General features: G+C 26.7%; 1 protein-coding gene across 1 annotated transcript; it reads left to right on the top strand.

Annotated features, from left to right (window-relative positions):
- Positions 1 to 4,410: 4,410 nt before the first annotated feature.
- LOC108766265 (uncharacterized) lies at positions 4,411 to 6,871 on the top strand. The gene is made up of 4 exons (XM_018515445.1): positions 4,411 to 4,514; positions 4,750 to 4,881; positions 5,863 to 6,102; positions 6,623 to 6,871. The coding sequence occupies exons 1-4, from the start codon at positions 4,470 to 4,472 to the stop codon at positions 6,803 to 6,805; spliced, it is 600 nt and encodes a 199-aa protein (XP_018370947.1). The 5' UTR covers positions 4,411 to 4,469; the 3' UTR covers positions 6,806 to 6,871.
- Positions 6,872 to 22,461: the final 15,590 nt, after the last annotated feature.

The following is a 22,461-nucleotide window of genomic DNA, read 5'->3' on the forward strand; positions in this document are numbered from 1 at the left end:
TAAGAATTGAAAAATAATAACAGAAAATCTAATATAATTTTCAAAACATGAGATGAAATGGAAATACAACTCTAATAACTTACCAAAAATTTTATAGTTTACTCCAGTAGTTTACGCTTCTTCCTGAAAAATAAAAAATTGTACAGTAAATATATAAAAGAATAATTATATTGCGGTATTACTATTATTAATATACTGTATAAAATAAAATGTTAATTTTAACTTAAAGACATATAGTGGACTTTTTGAGACATACAAAAATGTTAAAATTAGCATTATTATGTTAATTTTAACATTTTTGCATGCTCAGGAAGTCCACTATACGTTATTAAGTTAAAATTTTATTTTTCACAATGTGCATACAAATTATTTCTGACGAAGATAACACTTAATTATAAATATAATATATTATAAATATTGTGTATGTATTTAAAACTCTTACATATATAATATATATATATATATATGTACATATATATGTTCCTTTAACTTTTGCATAGAGCACAGAACCTTTAATGAGATTTCAGTAATAATGGATTTTTTCCGGAATTAAATAATTGTTAGCCTAATGTCCAGCCCCCAGGCTGGAGGATCCATATATATATCTATTGATATATGCGGAATCTACAGTTTAATACCGGATCTGAATGGCACTAGTGATTAAAGATTTCTTAATCATCTGGAGCCATTTTCGGTTCCTTTCCTTAAGAAAAGCATTTCAATATACTGATTAACTATTCAGTATATTGAAACACTTTTTCCTAAGAATTAAACGCGAAAAATCGTATATGTGGGCATAGATGGGATTGAATCCGGATCTACAGATCGCGAGACAATCGCACCGCGAATGACACTTGACGCCTCAAATCTACTATATTTAAAACTTCTTTAAAAAAAATGTTTGCATCTAATGAAAAAACAATTTTTTTTATATGTGAACTTATATGTATATGCGTATAAATGTAAGTCGTAAGTTATACAATAAGTTATATAAGTTATATAAATTATATAAGTTACATAGTAATTTGTTAATGTTATCGACAAGCATTAAAAAAAATTAAATTTATTATATTAATAAACAGTAATTTATTATTTGAATAAGAAAATTTTGAATAAATTAAACTAAAATTAGAATTAATTAAAATAAATTATCTATAAGTTAATACATAATACATTAATAAAAATTTCAAATATGAAATGCTAATATAATATGTAGTGCACGCGTAATACATAAATGTTAAGATTTATAGTTATTATATTCAACTAATTGCCAGAAAAAGAATTTAATTAGAGAATGCTTTTGTGATGTCCAAATGTGTACGAAGTAATTCAATAAATTATCGTTTCATGACAATGCTTTATATATAATAAATAAAGTAGTAATAAAATAAGTTTTTGATATCATTACTTAATGTACTATACAATAACAATTTATCACTTTGTAAAATAGAAAAAATCAGACGGTTTTGAGTTATTATGTATTACACTGGAATTTGATAATTATCTGGCTGACGCGCGCGTACACGCTCCGTAAACTGGAATTGTATCTGTCATGATACTCTTTTTTGGAGGAGGGAAGAAAAATATATTCTCATTGGATTGACTCGATGCGCGACTCCCAGGCGAGAAGACTCGTCGTCGATTCGTTACAAAGGAATCCCCGAGCTACTTGAACGTATACACGTCCCATAAAAATGTGCTTGGCATTTTATATCGAGCGAGACCGTTCCCACGACACCCCGTGCGCCACTCCGATGGGAATATTTTATAGGGGTGAATTTGTACGTACGAGCGCAAATATACATGCGTATGCGTGCATATGTGTATCCTACACATGGATATGTCTCGTGAGGCTGGTTCTAACGGTAATCAACGTGCTCGCATTTTCATCGGCTGTATGCTAATCTTAATAATATGTTTTGTTTTAGAGAGAGAGAGAGAGAGAGAGAGAGAGATTCCTATGCAACTCTATTAGCCAAATAATTGAACATATCAAAATCTATTTATTTTCTTTAAGAAAAAAGTCATCTCGATTTATTATTAAATAAAATTAATATTATAATGAATTTACTTCTTAAGTAGTTTTAGAAAAATTCTATATTTTTAATAGAAATCTATTATTTATTGTAGACCTTCAACAACGAATTATATCGTAAAATTACAAGCTTCGACTTCAAAATCTTTTTAATTCGTTAAGTATCTGCAGAAATTGGACAAATACGAAATTCAGTCGAATTTACTATAGTTTAAACGGCAAATTTCCGAAACTTTGATCAAACAATGTCTTGAGGATAAATCAGTAGATTTCACTAAATATATAAATACAAAAAATGATCATAAAATTTATATTTACATTAAGATAATTTAATTACAGTATATTCACACACTTTAAGATTGTCAAATTCAATTACTAATAAAAAATTATAATAACTTATTTTACAAAGGAGGCTTTTTATATTAAAATAAGTAACTGCATATATCTAGTGTAGCAATCGTGAATATCAATGTTACATTAGCAACAATTCAAGGGTATGTGTATGTCTTACCGCGCGCGCATGTTACAATCGCTCTACAACCTGTCATTCTCCCATATTCAATTGTCAATAGAAATAAAATTTATTTAATACATATTTATAATCCTTGCATTATTTATTCAAAACTGTGGAATACCATAGAAAATGCATACCTTATAAAGTATACCTTATAATATTAAAAAACTACAATTATAAAAAACAAATTTAATGACTGAAGGTGTGATTAATAAATAAAGATAATTAACTTAAATGACAAGTATTACGAAAAGCAACAGAATACAAGAGGAAAGTAAAATGATAAAACAAAGAGTAAAAGAATAAGATTAAAGGAATGAGCATATACTTTATAGTATTATATATAATAAAACGAAATCGTATTCATTTATTTATCAGGAAAAGAAATATTAATTACTATATTTAGCTTGTATATATGTATATATATATATATATATCAATAGAAATGTATGCTACTTTGAATTAAAATTGCCAATTTTGTTGATAATATGAATCAATTTACGCATAATTAACTTTATCACTGTAAAGGTTAAAACGGAGCATATATATGTACCATATATGTTCCAAGAAAGAATTTTGTAGCGTTATCAAGAATATATACTGATCACACGTTAAAGAGTCACAAATTCTTGCAAATCATAAAATATAATACGATTTCAAATAATGACCCAAAGAACTGTTATAATATTCATATTATACTACAATTTCTCTCATTAAAGTTTATTGCATAAAATTAAAAATGTTTTAATGCTTAATTAATAAAAAATAAATTGTTTAAATTTATAGAAATATGTTACCAAGAAAAGAAATTAAACATTCTGATATTAGAAAATAATTTCTCAAAAAAGTTTCAATTTACACCTAATTTTTAAGCAATACTATCTTAAAATTAGTCAATCTTTTGAAATATTCAGAATAATTCTTTTATGAATGTTTTAATCTAATAAGTGAACTATTTTTTTAACATATAGGTTTTCATTTCCAGTCAATCTTCATAACATTAGCAAAATAATTATACTTTAGTCCAGAGCCCAAACAACACACATGTTTAAATCAGGAGATGAGACGATAATCTAAAAAGATTATTATCATTTGTAAAAAATTTTATGTCCCTATTTTGGACATGGTGCTATCTGATAACAACTTATTGTTAGTAATTATAGAATCTACAATAATTGTGTTGCAAATAATACTTATTTGATAAAATATCATTAAAATATTTTTATAAGATTTTATATATATATACATATATATATATAATAACATTTTTTATAAGAAATTGTTTTCTAAAGTTTTTTGTCAAAATTTATATAGCCCATTTATTATACAGGAAAAAGAACCATTTGAACAATTGAAGTGGGGTGCTTTATGCGTACTGCGCTCGTGCGACTATCGTAAAAAGCTGTAACGACCATAGCACGCATCACGTTCTTTTTTTCATAGCGTCCATAGCGATTCTCGTGCCATGATTGCACGATTTCATGCATAAACAGATTGAACGATGGTGCTATTAGCGCATTGAAATAGGCCACGCGATAGTAGTATCGACTGTCCGTGTCAAAATCGTAACAGATTTCTCTCCGTGCAGTTACATATTCATATATGAGAAATATTTAAATTATCATAAGAAAAATAAAATTAGACGGAGCATGGATTTGTAGTAATATATCATAAAAATAAATTATAAAACTATCTTTTAAGTAATACGTTTCGTTCATTACTACTATTTTTTACTTTGGCTAATTAGAGTAATTGCATATTGATGTAAGTACTCGCAGTTTGACAAGTTAATTTGAATATCGCAACGATATCTTCTACAAGTTGGAAGTGAATATCTTATATAAACGCTAGTTTTAAGTGGAAAAAAAGGAGTGTTATTTCAGAAGTCTTAAGAAGTAATACGCAAAAGTTAGGACAACAATGACAAAAATTACAATCATAAATTGCATAATTGCAGCTGTTTGCGTAAGTTTTTTAATTTTTGAATTTAAAACATTGTGTTATTTAGATCGTAAAAAGTTAATATTTAACAATTATAAAAACTTAACAAATTTTATTTTATAATTTATATATAAATATATAAAGTACATTATATGTGTGCAAGTGAAAGTATTCTTCTGTTTTTCGAATATTTAAAATAATTATGCATTTATTATATATTTTACGTATTGATTTTATGAATTTATTCATATAATTCTAGATTTTTCAAACAGCAGAGGCAGGACTTCTTGGTACACCGCTAGTTTTTTTGGATACTATGAAAAATCAAGTTTCAAATACGATTGAAAACGTGAAAGAAAGAATCCAAAATGGAAAGGAAACTTATGATAGAGTAAGATTTAATTTCAATGTGACTAGCTAAATATGGAAATATCAAATCATATAAATTAGTTACATTTTAATATTATTTTATATTTAAAAATAAGCAGTTTTAAATTCAATCTGTATCATAGAGCAAAAATATTATTCCATCAATTATTTTGCAAAATTAAATTAACAGTTTATTACAATACGTGATAGTAAACTTATTCTTTACTTAATAATATTTAATACAAATTTGAGTTTAATACATCTATATTAATTCTAAATGGTTAGTCTATAATACATCAAAAATAAAAAAAGCAAAAATATATAATATGGAAAAATTTAACTATGATTAATGCTGATTAACGTAGATATTACAAATGAATGGTATTCATTAAAAAACAATGAAAACACAAAAAATAATTATATGTTCGCTATCATAATTTCGTAACATATTACGTGATTGTAATTAAATTAATAGCAAAAAATTTATATCTCTTCTACAAGAAGTAAATCCATTCAATTATTAGTATTTTTAATACAATTTTATTTAATATATATTTTGGATCATTTATTTTAGAATATATGCAATATATATGTAAGTATGTATATGCCTGTAGAGAATTATTCTTACATGGAGAGAATTTTCTTTTAAAATTTACTCTGAAAATATGGTAGTTATGGTAGAATATTTTAAAGATTTTTACCATGCACTTCAGTAAAATTGATCAAACTTATTTTATACTTTATTGTAGTTTTATTGATGAATGAGAGAGATTTGCATTAAAATTCTTCGAAATACGATAGTCCCACGAGTATCATATTTTCAGGTTAAATTCTAAAAATTCTCTCCGTGTACATACACACACCCACACACACACACACACATACACACACACACACAAAATTAATTCTCAATTGTATTATTAAAAAAATAAATTTTTTTATGCCAACAGAAAAATTTTTAATGGCAATATCTTATATTGCTAATTTTTGAAATTTCATATAGTTAACAGATGGACTTGTAGCACCCCAAACAGGACTGTCAACAATTACGCCAAGCAACAATATGCAAGAAGCTACCAAGCAAGTAATGAAAATTGTTGATACGTGCATTATGAAAAATAATTTGACTGAAATTGAAGAATTGATTAATGCAACCAAAAATGTGCAAAATGTACTAAAGAATTTTCAAGATGCTTCATTAAATTGTATTCACGATTCGGATGCGCCTCAATGCTTCCTTAATGTAAGTATTTCAATTAATTTTAAACATTCTTTTTATAATAATTTATAAATATTTTTATAATAATACAAAACTTTGGTAATGTAAAAATGTACTCTTGCATTCTAATGCGTAAAGACGTTTATACAAAACTTTGATTAATACATTAAATATATATGTAATCTATCTGCTTGTTTTTTCGACAATGTCGGAGTAAAATTTTTATTATTAAATCCACACACATTTCGCTTAAATACTATTTAATATATTTGAATTATGCAAACTTTTCATGTATAGTATATTCATTATTTTAGAAATGACTTCATTTTAATATTAATTATATTTTTATTAAGAGTTGCAAATATTATTTTGTACAAATTTTATATATATTTTTTTAAATTTAGTAACGCCGGTCAATGCCGATTACTAGTTCGGCAATGAAAATTCAAATGTTGTTCATAGGTGATCAGCACAGCATTTAATGTGTTAAATTATAATTGTTCAATAGACCTTTTAAAAGAGAATTTTAATATATTTTTTTCAGGTTATAAAGAAGATTTTTGAATCAATAAAAAAAGTTATAGATGCGGCATATAAAAGCACCGAAACATTTCCCACTGTAGCAGAGTGTATGAATACAGAAATTAAGCAATTAACCGACCAGGTTATGAGCCAATTCGTCCAATACGTGGAACAATATACCCAAACGTTTAAGCTACCATTTTAATTACAAATTATTTATGGATTAATATAACTCCATTTTTACCTGCATTACAATATATATCAACATATATGTATAGCATATATGTATAGTATATATATATGTATAATATATATTATATATATATATATCGTAATATAAAGCATAGATATATTACATAATGTATTACTGTGTGTCTATCACTGTGTGTAATGTAAAAGGATACTTTTTTCACACTGCACATATTTTTCAAAATATAAAATATAATTAATAAATAATAACACTGTTGTGGCTATCTATCTGAATTTAAAAAACTAAATACATTATATAGAGCATCGTAATATAAATCACAAACAATTATGCAAATAAAAAAGATTTTAAATTAATTAAATTTTTTAATGTTTTATTTTTATAGCTCGTTTAAGAGATTATGCAGGATATCCCAGGAGGAAAAATATTAATATTGGTTTTGATAAGATCAATATTCCGAGAGATATTGATGATATCGATAATTTTAAGCAAAAATATTCATATAAACTATGTTTCGAACAGAAAAATACGTTTATGTTATTATAAACTTCAAAACATATTTTATTTGAACAATCAATTATTAGAAAAAGTACGTAATATTTCTTTTTTAACAATAATTTCGCAAATACATATTCAATCTTGGAAACTATTTGGAATAGAACACATATTCATATACGAAAATTTTTGCTTAAAATGACTGATATTATCACCTTCCAAAATGATCTTTTGTTCTACGATATCTTGTATTCTAAGAAAATTTAATGAAGCAGAATTTTAAAAGATATATACAGTTATCAAAAGTAAATAAAATAAATAATAGATACAATTAATTTTAAAAAACAAAATTTAAACTCCTTATATAAATCAGTAAATGTATCTAAATGTGTAATTGACAAACGAAAAAAAGAGTAAAATGGAAGAAGGATATAAAAGTATCTAGAATAAAAAAAAGCGAGAAACAAATGAGAGAATAAGAGAATGAACAAGAAGACATTCAAGATAAAACTATCACGGGTCTGTGAACACCGTGTTTAACACAAAACAGTCGCATGGGTGCGGCACAACAACGGCACAACATATAAAATCGCCATTATAAGAAGTGACGAAGAACCGATCAATGTCACCATTGAACCACAATGTTTATATTGTTTTCGTTAGAAGAAGCTACACAATAATTAGAATTTGTAAAAGAAAACACTGTTGTTTCACGTTTTGACCGTGTCAACATCAATCAGAAATATAGTTTTATATCGCGTTTCGACAAAATTTATATTTTACATTAAATAATTCTTTCTTCGCAAGACGATATTTAATAATTTTGCATGTATAAAAAGTAGATATCACAAACGTGGCGATTGCATGCAGAAGCAAGTGAATCAAACACCACTACTTCCAGTGATTGCTAAACACGATTACTCATCATTGAGTAATCGTATTAATTATGACAATGTTACTTACGACAGGAACAAAAAGTAGAAAGAGTAAAATAACTATGAATGTGTCATAGAAAATAAACTAGAGAAAAGCGTGAAATATTGTTATAAAAGTAAAAAATGATCGTGAAATCTCAAGCGTATACGATGTCACATAATTAATGACTGGTGATTGCTTATAGTCATTGTGTAGAAATAGGAAGAAAAAGAGATGACATAAGAAATTTTTTATTATTTTAACAGAGTTCACCATTTATTGTATAAAATATTTCAGGTGTATATATATATATATGTTTGGCGTTATATAAATAAACAAAAATTAAAAAATATTATGTAAACATAAATTCATAGAAGATTTATTAAAAAGTTACAATAAAATGAAATTCTAATGGTGTAAAATTTAATGATCTTGAAAACCAAGAGACTGCAGCACAAAACGCTCTAATTGCATTCATGCCATACATTACGAAAATTATATATTCATTATGAAAATGAAAAAAAAATTCTTTTTCATACCTTTATATTAGTCCATACAATTATTTCTCAAAAACAATCTTATTATTGCAGCTATTCCTTCTATTTTTGTTATATATTTAGAGTTAAATATAGAATGCATATAAGATAATAAAAATAAGTATATACCTACTTATTTTTTCAATAAGATTACGTCTCTTAAATTTAACGTTTATATTTTCACAGCAAATATTTAAAATTACATGAATAAACATATTTCAAAACACAAAACAATCGCGGCAAAGCTCTTTGTTAACAAAATTGCAGCAAGTAGTGACAACAAAGCAAAATATGAAGTTCGTCAACCTCTTGTTTGAGTCATTGCACAACGCCTTAGTACAATCAAACCTATTTACATCGCGTCATAGGAATAAATGGTTGCCTATAATACAGGGCATACATATACCTTAGCATCTGCTTACCATACCTCAATACATAAATAAATATTGCGAATTTATTATATAAAACGTTTTATTTATTTTTCAATATTACTTCTAGTAATAAAAAGTTTTTATAAGTTTTTCTCTTTAATTAAATAGCGTAATATTTAAAGAAATAAAAGTTTTTTTTTTTAACTGCATATTTCGATTAAACGAGATTTCTTTAATTTAAGTAATTTAACCAAGAAATATTGTAATTTAGCTGAAACTATTTGATGTCTGCATTCATAATTTTTCAAAAGAAGATGGTTGATAATGATGAGAAAGTATTCTCTTTTAGGCATGCTTATATTCAAACGCAATATGCATTTTTCTTTTTAACAAAAATTGTATTTCAGTATCCTCTTTAAATAAAAAATACTAAAAATTCATGTTTAAAAAATTTTAACTAGACATATACATATATCTACGTTGCGATATATATTTGCTTCCTTTACAAGTGCTGAGTCAAACATCAAAGTAAAAGATCTGTTATCGAGATCTTATATTAAAACAGAAATAAGCGCGCAACTGTTTAATAAATATTACAAATTTCTGAAATAAATTTCGTCAATTATATTATGCAATTTGTAAAAATATGAAACATGTTCCACATGACCATATTAAATTAGTCTCGAATTGTATATACAATAATGTCCATATGAACCATATTCTTTTCCATAGAAAAATTAAAATATTATTTTTAATTAATAATTTTCTACTTATAATGAAGAATAAAGAAAACTTCTATCTTAAAAAATAATATGTCATTTTTTTATTAAATTTTTTCACGAATGATGGACATACTACTTTTAAAAAAATTTAAATTTTTTAAGATTTTTTTAGATTCAATCTATTCTTGGAAAATATTTAATTTTAATTCTTTTCACTACTTTTCAAATCACCTCTATAAACGTTAAAACAAAGCACCATATACATTCTGCATCTGCACGACAGTTTTACGACATTACCAAGAACAGTCGCGAACAAGGATGAAACCGCAAATCCATGCAAACCACGAGATATGTGTTGCGAAGTCGGCGTCGAGGTGATAAAACGTAGTCAACTCGTTCACTCTATGCAAATGTTCTATTAACTTTTGTTATAGTAATATAAAAATAGTAAAATAAACAAATAGTGTATATTTTAATTCTTTATTTTGTGAATTATGTATCTTTGTAGTATAAAAGGATGGAACGATAAATGAGTCTACAGCTTCATTTATATTTTTAATAAAGTTACAGCTTTAATTTTGAAGTTCGTAGCGCTACAAACTTTTGTTCCAACCTAATATTTCTCAAATTTCTATTTATCCAGAAATTTATCTGTCTCAACAAATCAATAATTAAAATCGATGCTTTAAGCAATATAAAAATTGTTAGCTATTATTAAACTATTTACAATATCTAAGAAAAATATTTATTTTTACGTACTATACATATAATATATCACAATATATAATAATGTGATATATGTGGTTAAAGATGTTAATCAATAAGAATATTTCAAAATAATAATTTATTTATTATTTGTTCTATATCTTTTCAATATTTTTATATTTTTGAGAGTACTAATATTTCAATATTTTTTAATTATATAATACTAGTATGATTAAATTAATTGGCAATTGTAGTCAATTTTGCTAATAATATGATTAATAAAGGTAGATTATTATTCATAATTTATATTATTTAATCCACATTATTCATAAATTACATTTTTTAAATTTATTTTGTACAAAAATAAATTAAGAATTTTTCTTATAATTAAAATAATTCTTCTTATATAAATTCTTTTATAGAATTCTATAAATTCTTTAAAAAACAAACATTTTTCCCAAATTATTAAGTAATCAATATATATTAAATAAGATAAAAGATCAAAATTTGTAACATACTGTCTAAAACTGTTTAATTTGAAAAGCTGTTCATCGATACATAATGCAATTTCTAAAAATGAAACACAAACGGAAAAATTATTAATATGTATTCTCAAAGGAAACCTGTATTTTTCAATCGACAATATAGATTCAACAACATTTACTTGCTCTGACAAATTTCATCAACGAGCAAGAAGAAAAGCATATCTTGCGTTATGATCAAAAGATAGTGGCGAGACGAGAAAAGACAGGAAAAAGAAGTACTATAGATAGTAAGAGTTTCCCTACGTTCATCTCCTCGACGATCTCGCAGCATCAACCTGCTCTGAAAATCAATACGCCGCGTTACGACAAATTTATTCGAGGAAAGAAAATAGACGTAGAACAATGAAATAACTTAATATAACTATGCTCATTCTTAAATTATAATCCGAAATTTTTGTATTTATTAAAGTTTTTTGTGTTTCGTATAAAAATACAAACCTTTATTAATTTTTATAATCGATTGTTTTTTTTTATTATATTAAATCAAATTAGACTATCTGTATGATAACTGTAACTCTTTACACAAAATTTTGTTACAAGTAAAAAAAGTAATTTTTGTTATAGCATTTATTTAAATCAAAGAATAATCGCTAATATTTTTACTATTGATTTGTAAACTTGGTCAGATAACAAAAATATTCAAATAACAAAGTTATAGTTGAATCGGTCAGTGCGAGCATTACTAAATCAAGTTTAGTACATTGAAAAGTTGAAAGAAAACAGATAAATCTGTGCACATGGCAGAGTTAGGAAAATACATTCTTATTTGTGAAATAGCTATTCATACTCTTTTTGTTGGCGGCACATATCTGATTCAATACATGTAACACAATTGTGTTGATAAATAAGTACCTTCACGTAATGCAGTATTTTTTTAAAGAATAAATACGAGTAATACGAGAAAGTGGCAAAATGTATCACTGGTAAATTGTGAATAAACAAATAAATAAACAACACTGTCGACGTTTCAAATTCAACAAGCACAATTTTATGATACGCAATATGGAAAAATCAGCAAACAAATATATCCAATACAAATATTCCAATCTCAGCTTAACTGCAGATCATTTCGAGATACTTCAAATGGTTCCCTGTAACGCAACTTACGGTTTCTGCTCATCTCATTATTATACCGATCTTATCTGTCAGGAATTTTGTCATAAATCTCCCTAGAACATAGTTGACGTAAAATGTGTCATAGATTGTCATCATCAAGTTTTTGTATTTCACTATCATGCATTATTTATGTGTACGTCTAGTTTAAAAAACTACGGAATAAATTTTAATAAATTAACTAATAAAATTTATGATGTAATAGTCAATATAATAAATGTATCAATAAATGTCATCAACAATTTAGAGATGCTGAAAGACAAACGTAAAAGTAAATATCATTGCATAAACATCAGGATATCTTTTGATTTATTTTAAGCAATTTTCCTATAATACAGGCATCTTATTCGAAGCAGTCCATTAATATGTGCTAACTTGTGATCTATATTCAGAACTATATTTAGATGAATTTAAGCTATAATATCTACGCACTATTCACGTAGATACAATCCTTGCAAAAACTAAGTTGCGTGCAGCTCTTGCCTACCGATTGCGCCCAACAGGTCACTCGTTTAAGAGCAGTCGAGTCCGACAGTTATTGTAGGAAAATAAATTCACGCTTGAATCTTGATCTTGTAATCTTGATGATTTCATTATTGTAATTAACATTATTTGCGTAATGTTTTTTTATTTGTTCTATTTCACAATTTACCCGTATACATTTTGCCTCCAGCTTTCTCGTATTATTATTCGGTAATGTTTATTCATTAAAAGCTGTAGTATCAGATGAAAGTATTTATTTATCAGCACAACACAAGTGTATCAATTGGACAAATATATTCAGTGAAACTAAATATGTAAGAAACAGTTTCTTTGACTTTTGAGCTCCTTTATAATATTTTTGCCATTTTATAGATTGCAGAAATATACAGGATGCGATAGCAATGGGATTGCTTCTAGTATTCATTCCATTAAAGATAGAAAGAAATGGTATAGGAAACAGATGAATGGTATAGTAATTCTATTTTACTATTAACTTATTTTCTTCATAAGAGCAACAATACGCTAAATAAATAATTACAGTTTTTCTTTTAAAAAATCATATGTTTTTCGCATAAAAATAGAATCTTTTAAATATTCTGTGTATGAAAGTATTATAAAAAGAAATATTTCACAAGATAAATGAATTTTATATTTTATTCTAGCATAAAATATAAAATATCTTGTAAACTATTTTATAACAGTATCTTAATACTTTTATGCACAAAATAATAAAATTAATTAATTAGTATAAAGGAAATATTGCGCTGGAACAAAAAAATTTTATAGCGCCATACTAAACAAACTGTTAGTTAAAAATAAATTAGAAGATTCTTATCATATTAATTAGAATTATGATTTTTTTTCAACTAAAATTATAATAGATTCAACCAGAAAATTCTGATTTGTCCATTTTTAACCAGAATTTCAGTTAATGCGACTAAACTCTTTCTAGTGTACAAACTTTAAAATTCAAACAGCTGCAACTTTGTTAAAAATGGACGAAATTTAAATTTAGGAAAAAGAGGGGTTTTAAAGCTTAAAATCTCTTTTTAAAAAGTCTCTGTTTTTCAAATTTCTGTGTATTTGATAATTGTTGTGTATAGAAAATTGCTGAACAAATTGAGCAATTTTCTTTTCATCATTTTATGGGCCTGTCACGTGTCAAAAAAATTTACAAAATTTTTTTACTTGTTAACGTGAGAGCTTCTCTCAAGTCTTCCTTACAAAATTGCTTTTTTTAAAATTATCAAAAAATTAATAGTTTACGGGGTATTTGATGATTCATATCAAAATTACATGGTGTATAAACTATATAAACTATATATACATATATATATGTATCAAAAAATATATTCAAGCAATTAATGAATGTATTATATAATTTACATATGTATAGTACACACACATCTAATATCTCTTGTATTGAATTCTTTCTGGTTTCATTCATCTTGATCCTGCAGAGATATACTTGCGCACGTGTATTTCATGAATGTAATTGTATAATGACTTCAACTCAACTTCGAATAAAAATTAAATTTCAGAACATTTAGTGAAATATTTCAGGAATTACTAATATACGGATTAACAAAGTATTAAATTTATAAATTAATATATAAATAGAACATAAATAGAATACTTTTTTTTTCGGATCGCTTTTGAGTCTTGCAAGAACTTCCACCAGCTGGCCATCTCGTTCCACCGGCCACTCCGTCCACCCGGCAAGAACAGTTTGTTTATTGCTTCAATTGTTGTAACGATTTTTTTTATGTTTGATTAAAATCAATTTAAATGTATTCCAAATTTTAGAATTTTTTATCTTTAATAGTTCTTTTTCTATAAATTCTTAAAATTACCTATTTTTCCTGGCCAACAAAGTAGAGACCCCTCCTTAATAGCAAGTATAATACAACAAAATTCTTATTCTTTATATATATTTGTGATTTCCTGAAAATATAAAGCTATTAGATAAATTCTTTTATTCTAGAATTTTCATCTAATTAATATTTAAAAAAAACGAATTTAATATTTTCTCAATAGAAATAATGCCGAGAAGAATGAAACCATATAAACACTTACATAAATAATGCATGTGTTACAATCAGAAATTAAAATTAGTTATTCCCTTTTTATTTTTTTATTTTGTGTATCCGGGATAGCGCGTACGCAGATCCCGACTATCAAAAATTATGCGCTCGATATACCCACATTAGGAGTATTCGGAAGGGTCAGCCTCGCCGTAGTGCAATGGCAAGGCCTCGCCCAGGAGGAACCGCCTTTATGATCACGGTGTCCTCCGCGCCAAGTAAGTTATAGATTAATTTGCTCGGGAATCGGTTTTAATTGTATGCGTGACTGTTTTTTGCATACGAGAAACTGTTTATCAATGAGCGTCCCCTAGCGGTCGCCAAACGATGTATTACCAGCATACTAGGAGAAATAAAAAATGCCATGGCAATAGTTGAATTGATATATTATAAAAAAATTAAGGATCTTTTACAAAAAGGACATGCTTGTTAATTTTCACATGGATTATTTCTATGTAAATAGCTTCCTTATGGAAGCTATTTAAATACATATAAATAACCTAGAAATATCCGGAGCATTTCTGTCATACATGTCACATGATAACAAGAATGATATAATGCATTTTTTATTTTGGTTCTATTATTTTGGATCTAATGTCTTCCTAAATCATCCATACGTTACAGAAAAAGATATATCATAAGAAATGTAATAAATTTTTACACGTAAATCTACTAATTCACAATAATTGTTTGAATTAACCAAAGATCTCTTTCTTGTTTGAAATAAAATTATAATTATGTTGTTTGATTTATATATCGTAAATATTTTGTGGTCAAATTCTATTTTCATATAAAATTCTCCAAAATTTTCATATTTATTAATTATTAAGGAAGAGATACAGAAAACTATAAACGCATAAAAACTCAAAATTTTGATTCGTTATAGGCATAAGAATGAATTGAATATAAAATTCTTTTATTGACTATTCATATTATATGTTAGCAATAAAAAATTATTTGGAAAGCTGTAAAATATTAACATATATTTAAAGCTGCAATCTGAAGCCTAATCCATCATCGCGATGTAAATTACACAGTCGTTTTGCAAGTATAACTCGAAAACGAACGATATTGAGATACATTTCTTTTCATTAAACTTTCTATAAAACTAACTACCACCATCTATTATTTATTTACATTTTACAGCAACAAAAAGCATTTTATTTCTATAACTTTTTTGTATTTTTTCATTCAAATTTATTTGAAAACCTTCCTAAACACAACCTCATTTAATTCAATTAAATATATGATAATTATTGCGAAAAAGTTACCTCACTAGTTGCTTCAATTTTTATATATAATTAAAGTCGATATTGTCCTGAGTCACACGGCAAATTCTTTTACTTTCTAAAATATGATTACTTCAAAGTTTCCTACTTTTCAAACTTAAAAATAGAATATTAAGTATATGATACAGATAAAGAGACTTAAAAAACAGTCAAGATCAAATTCATGTAAAACTTCGTTTCGCATTGAAAAGTGTATGTATGGAAGTGGTGAGTTCTACTCCCTCTTTTTTATGAGGTGAAACTCCATTACCAAAAAATTAGACACATAGGTTTAAACTTAAGATTGCTTTGACAGGCAACGAGTTCGCCGGGAAATATACTTTTGCCAGTTCGCGTTCTCGTGCCAGATCATTTCGGGTGTTTTAATTGCACGAGAAACAAATAAGCTTGGAGAGTTGAAAGCTATGACGCAAGAGGAAATAGAGAAGCGATAAACGAAAACGTAACATACTCGATTTACTGTAAATATTTATGGAGCCATCAGCTCTTTATACTGATTGTGAAGTTTATTTACATCCTACTTCCAGTATAGCTATGTATAGAATAAAGAAGTTTCTCTTTTCCTTTCTTTTGTGTATTAGAAAAACTTGCTGTTATTTTAACAAAAAAAAACTAATCATTTTTTTAATCAGCACATTGTTGATGGGAAGCAGTAAAACATATTTTGTACTTGCGATAAAATCGGGGTTAAAATTTGTGAATTTTTAACATATCAAAGTATTAATTTAATATAATATAATTATGTTATTTTTTTAATGGATGCTTGACATTTCTTAATATTAAAATAATACATAATACAATAATATATTAAAATAATATTAAAATAATACATTTTTTTATAAGTAAAAATAATATAAAAATAATGCTTTTTAAAAAAATTTTAGATCATAAATTCTAATAATATACGTGTTAATTTAACATATTAAAGTATTACCTTTACTAAAAGAATATACTTTCACAATTTGTTGCCAAATCAAAATATTACATTTTAAGGAAAATTTTTACCTTCTAACATATTCATGTTGTGTTAAATTAATACAAAAATTTAAGTGAACTGTTTAGGACATGTGTTAAATTTAACACAAAATTTCCAATTGTGTACTATTAATTACGTTATTAAAGCTAAAATTCTTTAGAATATTTTGTGTCTAATAATACATACAATTATTCAGTAGATGTCAATCATTTTATAACGCATTTTATACCAAAGTAAAAACATATGATAATACCCTTATATCAATATAAAAAAATAAATTCGAAAACTTATAAGACCAATATAAAGTATAATTGCATAAAAATAGTTTTTTGATGACTCAAGACGATAAACGTTAGGATCGAGTTCTCTCAAGAAAGCTTCTCGAGTTTCCACATGTTGCTGCGACAGCAGAAGTAACGTTTGTAGTTTCAATCATTTCTTGCGGACGAGTCTATTAAATTTCCTCGATCTTTGTAAAAAAAAGTTTATTAAGCAAAAAAAGAAACTTTTCAAGTTTTGATTATTTGCAGAAAGAAAATTACTTGATTCACACAATATTATTTCTTTATTATATTAAGAATTTTCTATATTGGAAATAGAGAAACACGTCTACATGTCAAATTTTGATCGAAAGTATAATATATATATATATATATAATAAAAAAATATAAGAGGAAAAATTTTAGAGAAAGAAAATACCTAACGTTAAATAGTGAAACTATCAGTTTCAAAAGATATAAGAGAGAAGTAATTTAACATAAATTATAACTCTCTGTTGAATTAATTTGAGTCAAATTCGTACATGATCGTGATGTTATGCAAGAAAAGAAACGAGGTAATTCTTGCGATAATCCTCGACTAATATTCAACGAAAGTAACGAAGCGTAAATTTTCCCGCTGAAAAATATGATTTCAGCAAATTCGCGTGCAAGCACGTCCTTGAGACTCGCGACAATGTAACTGCTTAGACATTCGAAGGTGGCGAGGTGTCTTCATTCAGTTTCTTCCCGCACATACTTTTATTGTACAATAGAGACTGAGAAAGATTTACTTAATACCGGATCGCATGCCAACAAGGTCAATGCTTTACGGAACTCACGTTTTCATCATTCGTCAAATTCTATCCGTCATAAAGACGACGCATATTTTACTTTTCCTCACACTATAAGGTGCGTGCCAAGAATTCAGAGATGAAAACACTTTGTATGTATGCACGAACTATGAAGTATAGCATACGTTAAATCATCTGCTACAATGTATATATATAATCGATATTGCGGATTAAAGCCTGAAGTTTCATTTGTGTTACCATATCGCGTCTGTTTGATCAGAACTACATAGATAGAATAATATTTTAGTGCACTCCAAATACATATCGACACGTTTTTGTATTCGTTTCATACCGGGAAAAATTTCCAATTTGTATTTCAGTATATTTAATAATTATTTGTAATTTATTTAAAGACATAATATTATATTTCCCAGAATTATAAATCATATTTTCAATTATATAAATCATGTTTAATGACGTTTTAAATAAATTACTTTTTTAAATAAATTAATGATGTTTCAAATAAATTACTTTGCCTTTTTTGAATTTTTATGTTTTTATCACTTGAAATATTTTTCTAATATTCTTCCACATTATTTTTGTGTTTTAAATTAACAAGCATTATTCTTTAATTACACTAGAAGTGTTGAGCGATCATTATTAATCGTTTCTATAGTTTTTACATTAATATTATATTTCTTATGTAAAAGATAAGATTCTGAAATTGTTTTACTTATCAATATTTATGTCCTTTATACAACGAAATATCTGTTTTTCATGACTTTCTTTATTTTCATAACAATTTATTTGCTTTTAATGAATAAGAAACATCGGTACTTCTGATGTTGAAACTATATTGTGCAAAAAATATAATTCAATTTCCAGTTCAATTTCGATTTACAGAATGTATACCGTATACGGTGCAAGACTGTGTCAACATTATAACTCGATATGTTGAGACATGATGATTTATCCATGCGAAAGGCATACATCCTCATTATCAAACATACCACGCGATCAAGAAGTTTCAAAAGAAAGCATTTACTATTAAAATAAAAATGTCGATATTCATGTTACGTGCTCCGTATGCATATACCAGCCCATACATAATATTGATTTATCGACGATTTGATGAACTTATGAGAAATGTTCGTGGTCATTCAAGAAGAGGAAAGAGAGAGGCAGACGGTCACCCCCACATAGCTCGGTTACCGTCACGCTTTTACGATTAAGCAGAAATGCGAGAATGCCTTACGTAAACATATAAACGAATTGTAAATGTAAACGTAGGTATACGGTAGAGAAGCCCATGTTATTTTTCGTGAAACTCAGGTGACAAAGGGTGTACCGTATTCTCCCGGTTGAAAACGATAACGAAGCCAGTCAAAAATTGCGACAAGCATTGTTTGGCTCGTAATACACATCAGACATGTAGTGTTTCACGTCGAAAACACGCAACATTTTCATACTAACTGCGCACTGCGATGCCAGATGTATGTTGAACAATCGTTTTATTATTTAAAAAGCTGTTACAAAAGTAGTCGGAAAGCACTCTTGTATTTATGGCAAAAAAAACCGTAGCAATTCTGTTAAGTTCGTTAAATCCAGTTTAGATCTGTATCATTTCCGATATTTCATGTGTTACATATGAAGTGTTATCGAGTTTCGAGAACAGAACGTACACTGGAACGCTGATACTGCATTGCAGCGCGCCACGGATACCTGTGTCTTTTGACGCGGTAATGTAGGAAGCATGTATGACTGCAAAATAAATGTCACGTGTAAACAGAGATACTGCACCGCGCATTATTAAACGAAATTATATACAACATTATCTATTGAATCGAGACATCTTTTTACTAAAACAACACTGTTAAATATCAAAGAAGCAGTGGTAATTCCATTTCTTGAGTTAAATAACATTTTATTTTTAACTTCCATATATACGTATGTCAAAAAGTAAATCAATTCACTTGAATTGCTTACAAAGTTTCAAAGTAAACAACATCTATACTAACGCACTTAGACGCACAATTGGGTCATTCGTGTTCTGCACATTTCTTTTCTTTAAAAAACTGTAGGAGCACATCAAGTAATTAGTTATAACATTTACATGCAATTTTTTTAAATTTACAACAAACACACTTTCTAAAGATGTTATTTCAGTAAGATGAATATTATTGAATATATGTAAAAATCACTTAATAATTTTTTTTATATTTGTTAAAGTGATAAAAATTAATTTCCGGGACACGAATAATATGTAGTAAAGGATAAAATTATTGTGTGTACAAAGGGTTAACGCATCTCTTGAATTAAATTGTTTTAATTCCTTTGCGACATTGCGACAAAATAAATTAGCGACATATTAAATAGGAGCAACAGCAATCTACAAAAATAATTAAAAATAACTTAAAATAGATATAATTAACATTATGAATTATTAACATTATAATTTGATATAATTTGGGTATAATTTGATATTACATAATTAAATTTTTATATATAATTTGAGTAATTTTTATGTAATATAATTTGACATTACGAATTTTTAACACTGAAAGTTTGCTTGCTAGATTGCTTCTTTCCGTTGATCAAATAGCACGATAAAGTAATTTATATTCAATATTGTATATAAAATGTGAAGTAATGAAATAAAATATGCCGAATATTCGTCGCATTTAATCGTCTGACTAGTGCAATCTTTTATGACGACGACTCTTTTCTACCATCGATATCTCATTGTTATCAATGGCAGGAATGTTCCAATTGTTTTGATCTGCATTTGTTTCATCAAAGAATGTTCGACACGGTGAAGAATGGTGTGTGAACAGTAGGCCAGAATCAATTCTACGGCTCTACTGTCCATACACAATATTGAATATCCAGCATCCAGCATCCATACACAATATTGCATATCCAGCATCCATGCTCATTATCAGTCGTAACCAAAGAGTTAATTTAATTAATCTACAATTTCTTTAATTTTTTAAGAGTGTTGCTATATTTGCAAAAATTCAATTATTATCTTAAGTATGTATAAAAAAGTAAAATATTATATAAAATAATATAATTAAAATAAATAATATAATATTAACTTAGATATACAAGATATACAAGAATACTATAAAAATTATACAGAAATGCCAATTACTTAAAAGAAACAAAAATATAATTAAACCCAGATCAACCCAGATAACATGCATATTGCATAAGATATCTAAAAAACGTCTTGTAGACATCTTTTATACATAAGACATCTAAAAGACGTCGTTTAGAAATCTTATGCAACATAAATGTTATTTAGGAAATATTTTATCAATTTTCTTTACGAAAATTATATATATCGTGAACATCTTCCTGAAACAGCAAATTAAAGCAACACAAACATGACTTATACCAAGATAACGAAATGATAAATGAATGATATATAAACGATAAGGCGTTTCACGTTTAAAAAATATCAAATTCAATCACGTCACATAGATATTCTTTTAAATCTAAATTATGAAAATATTTTGTCCAAAATATATTACATAAATATGTACAAGATAACTATTTAAACTTTCGGACAACCATTTTTAAAAACGCCAAATGATGACTCATTGTTATACCTTAATTATCACAATTGCTTGATAAATATTGGTTATTAGCAAACAGAAAATACGTAATAATGCTGACAGTAGTAGCTAAAGTCAATGGTAATTACATTGAATACAAAGCTCTTCGGTCGTCGGCCGACAATATCCAAGCTTAGATTATAGAGAAAAGGGAGTGCCTGAGTAAATGTAAACTTGAGATGCCAAGGAAGGGCCCCAGCCAAGCGTACAGTGATTTCATACGGAACATTGCAAAGTGTTGTTATGCCATCATGCTCTGCTTCATTTAAAGATTTCCTTTCATAGTATCGTCCTATACCGAGACACTTATTTTGTACGTGCTCTATCACTGATAAACGCTGATGGCGCCCGTCGAGACCACACTGGTAATTCGAAACTGGTAAATATTCGTAGATCATAAAGACGTAAAAATATAATTAAGACATTTCTCTTATGATCAAAATTCAATATAAATTCTGTTATCATAGACCACCTTAATTCTTTTATCGTTGATAACGTTTAAAATATTTATCGTACATAAATAAAGTAATTACTTTATTCCATGCCGATCAAGTTACAAGTGATTTCTTACAATCCTATGACAAAAATACTTGCGAAGGAACTACTACAAGTGAATCATTTAAAAATAACACATATATTGTGTTATTATATGTAAATTACTTATTATATTTAAAAATAACACATATATTGTGTTATTATAATTTACATATATTGGCCCTTTTTACATACTTAATATCCTTAAAGAAAG

This window comes from Trachymyrmex cornetzi, unplaced genomic scaffold, assembly GCF_001594075.2.
Source record: "Trachymyrmex cornetzi isolate Tcor2-1 unplaced genomic scaffold, Tcor1.1 scaffold579, whole genome shotgun sequence".
NCBI classification, from domain to species: domain Eukaryota; kingdom Metazoa; phylum Arthropoda; class Insecta; order Hymenoptera; family Formicidae; genus Trachymyrmex; species Trachymyrmex cornetzi.

Coding starts and splice junctions, on each gene's coding strand:
- LOC108766265 (XM_018515445.1), top strand. CDS start 4,470: ATGACAAAAATTACAATCATAAATTGCATAATTGCAGCTGTTTGC. Junction 4,882..5,862: donor GAAAGGAAACTTATGATAGA/GTAAGATTTAAT, acceptor AATTTCATATAG/TTAACAGATGGACTTGTAGC. Junction 6,103..6,622: donor CGCCTCAATGCTTCCTTAAT/GTAAGTATTTCA, acceptor TATTTTTTTCAG/GTTATAAAGAAGATTTTTGA.